Source organism: Trachymyrmex cornetzi, unplaced genomic scaffold (assembly GCF_001594075.2).
Source record: "Trachymyrmex cornetzi isolate Tcor2-1 unplaced genomic scaffold, Tcor1.1 scaffold327, whole genome shotgun sequence".
NCBI lineage: Eukaryota > Metazoa > Arthropoda > Insecta > Hymenoptera > Formicidae > Trachymyrmex > Trachymyrmex cornetzi.
Window position 1 is genome coordinate 202,205 of NW_017297972.1, and position 1,843 is coordinate 204,047.

The 1,843-nt window shown below is 27.2% G+C and overlaps 1 protein-coding gene across 2 annotated transcripts in view; it reads left to right on the forward strand.

Moving 5' to 3' along the window:
- LOC108762961 (60S ribosomal protein L14) overlaps window positions 1–1,843 on the forward strand; it is a 10,946-nt gene that overhangs the window by 8,336 nt on the left and 767 nt on the right. For both annotated transcript variants that reach the window (XM_018510236.1, XM_018510237.1), the window contains exon 2: window positions 950–1,051. In XM_018510236.1, coding sequence (XP_018365738.1) covers window positions 950–1,051 — 102 coding nt within the window. The remainder of the gene's footprint in view (window positions 1–949; window positions 1,052–1,843) is intronic.

Below are 1,843 nucleotides of genomic sequence, written 5' to 3' on the forward strand. Positions count from 1 at the left end.
TATATATATATATATATATATATATATATATTCTAAGGTAGAAATGGACATAAGTCTTTTATAGCAAATTTTTATTCTACATTTATTTTAATTTGGATTCATTGAATTCAGCATATCTCTTAAGTGTTATTAAAATAAATACTTTTTGAGTGTGTTTTGTTTATATTTATATTACTTTAAATTAGAAAACTGTGCAGAGATATTATATAATAGACTTTTTAAAATAAGTCATTATCTAAGCTTAAGATTTAAAACTTAAGTAATGACATATTTTATAAAAAGCCCTTTGAAAAAGTCATTAAAATTCATATTTTTGCATAGAAGTTTTCTAATTTAAAGTAATGTAAATACAAACAAAACATTCTGTATATCATGAAATTTTAATATTTACTGATATGTATAATGCCTATATGAGCCAACATAAGATATTAGTACGTAAAATAATCAAAATTTTATTAGATAATTACGATATATGTTTCCGTTATTTTAATTCAATAACGGAGTAGGTTGGCAAGCTCATGTCTTTTCCGAATCAACGTTACATGTAAGTGACTTAAGTTACCTCAAGACATGACTTTCCGTTAAAATAATAAAATATTTTATTCGTGTATAGCAAATCGGTCAATTCGATTTGCAACTATTATAATTGGACATTCTTCAAAATGCGACCTTACTATAATATTAACTATATGTATTTGCGTTATTAATTTATGTACTGAAGAGAACTCGGAACAAGAGTCGAACCGTATACTGTAATTGTCTAATAAAGTTTTGATTATACCACACTAATATCTTGTGTTGACTCATATAGGCATTATACATATAATTAGATTTAATCTCTTGAGCCTATTATTGTTAGTTATTGTTTTAATATTTACTGAAGAATTTATTCCTTAAAGGTAAATTTAATATAGATTGCTATCAGTAATATCTTATCATTTTTCAACAGCCATTCCGAAGGTTTGTACAATCTGGCCGTGTGGCCTATGCGAGCGATGGTCCTTATCAAGGCAAACTAGTTACCATCGTTGATGTCATCGATCAGAATCGGGTAGGAACAATATTTTTCTCTATTAAAATTTTTTAATCTTTTGGTATGAAAAAATTATAGAATTGTACGGGGTGATCCCGATTGACCATGTCTCGATTGGACACCACCAATCACAGCGACCGGTGCTTAGGAGCTTTGTAGTCTCAAGCGCTGTGAGTGGCTCGTGTCCAATTGAGCCGTGTCCAACTGGGTGCCACCCAATTGTACAGTATCAAACCATTTTTTGTAGCTAATACATTAATTAATAATTTGCTGCAACAACGTTAATTATAACCAATTTTTATTTGTTCAGGAAACTTTATATGGGTAACGTTTTACTCTTTAGCAGACTTCAGCTATTTTGTACAATAAATGTCATTTTTATATTGATTATGTTAAATATGGACAGAAAGACTTAACTGAACAAGTTTAAAATGAAAGCATTGTGTGTCTTTTATATACATATTTCTATAATAAACTATAATAATCTATAATATGTATCTAATAAACTCTATAATATAATAAAATATAATTATTTCTATAATAAAAATCTATAATAATAAAAATCTCTAATAAATATATATAATAAATTTTATAATATAATAAACTATAATAATTTCTATAATAAACTATATTTCTGTATGATGAAATAACAATATGATAGGAATTGCCGACTGACTTTGGTGATGTTAATTTCTTTCTGATGGTATAATTGTAACTTCTTTAACAAATTGTTAAATTCTTCAAATCTTAAAACTGATACTCTCCCCCCCTACACACACACACACACACACACACACACACACACACACA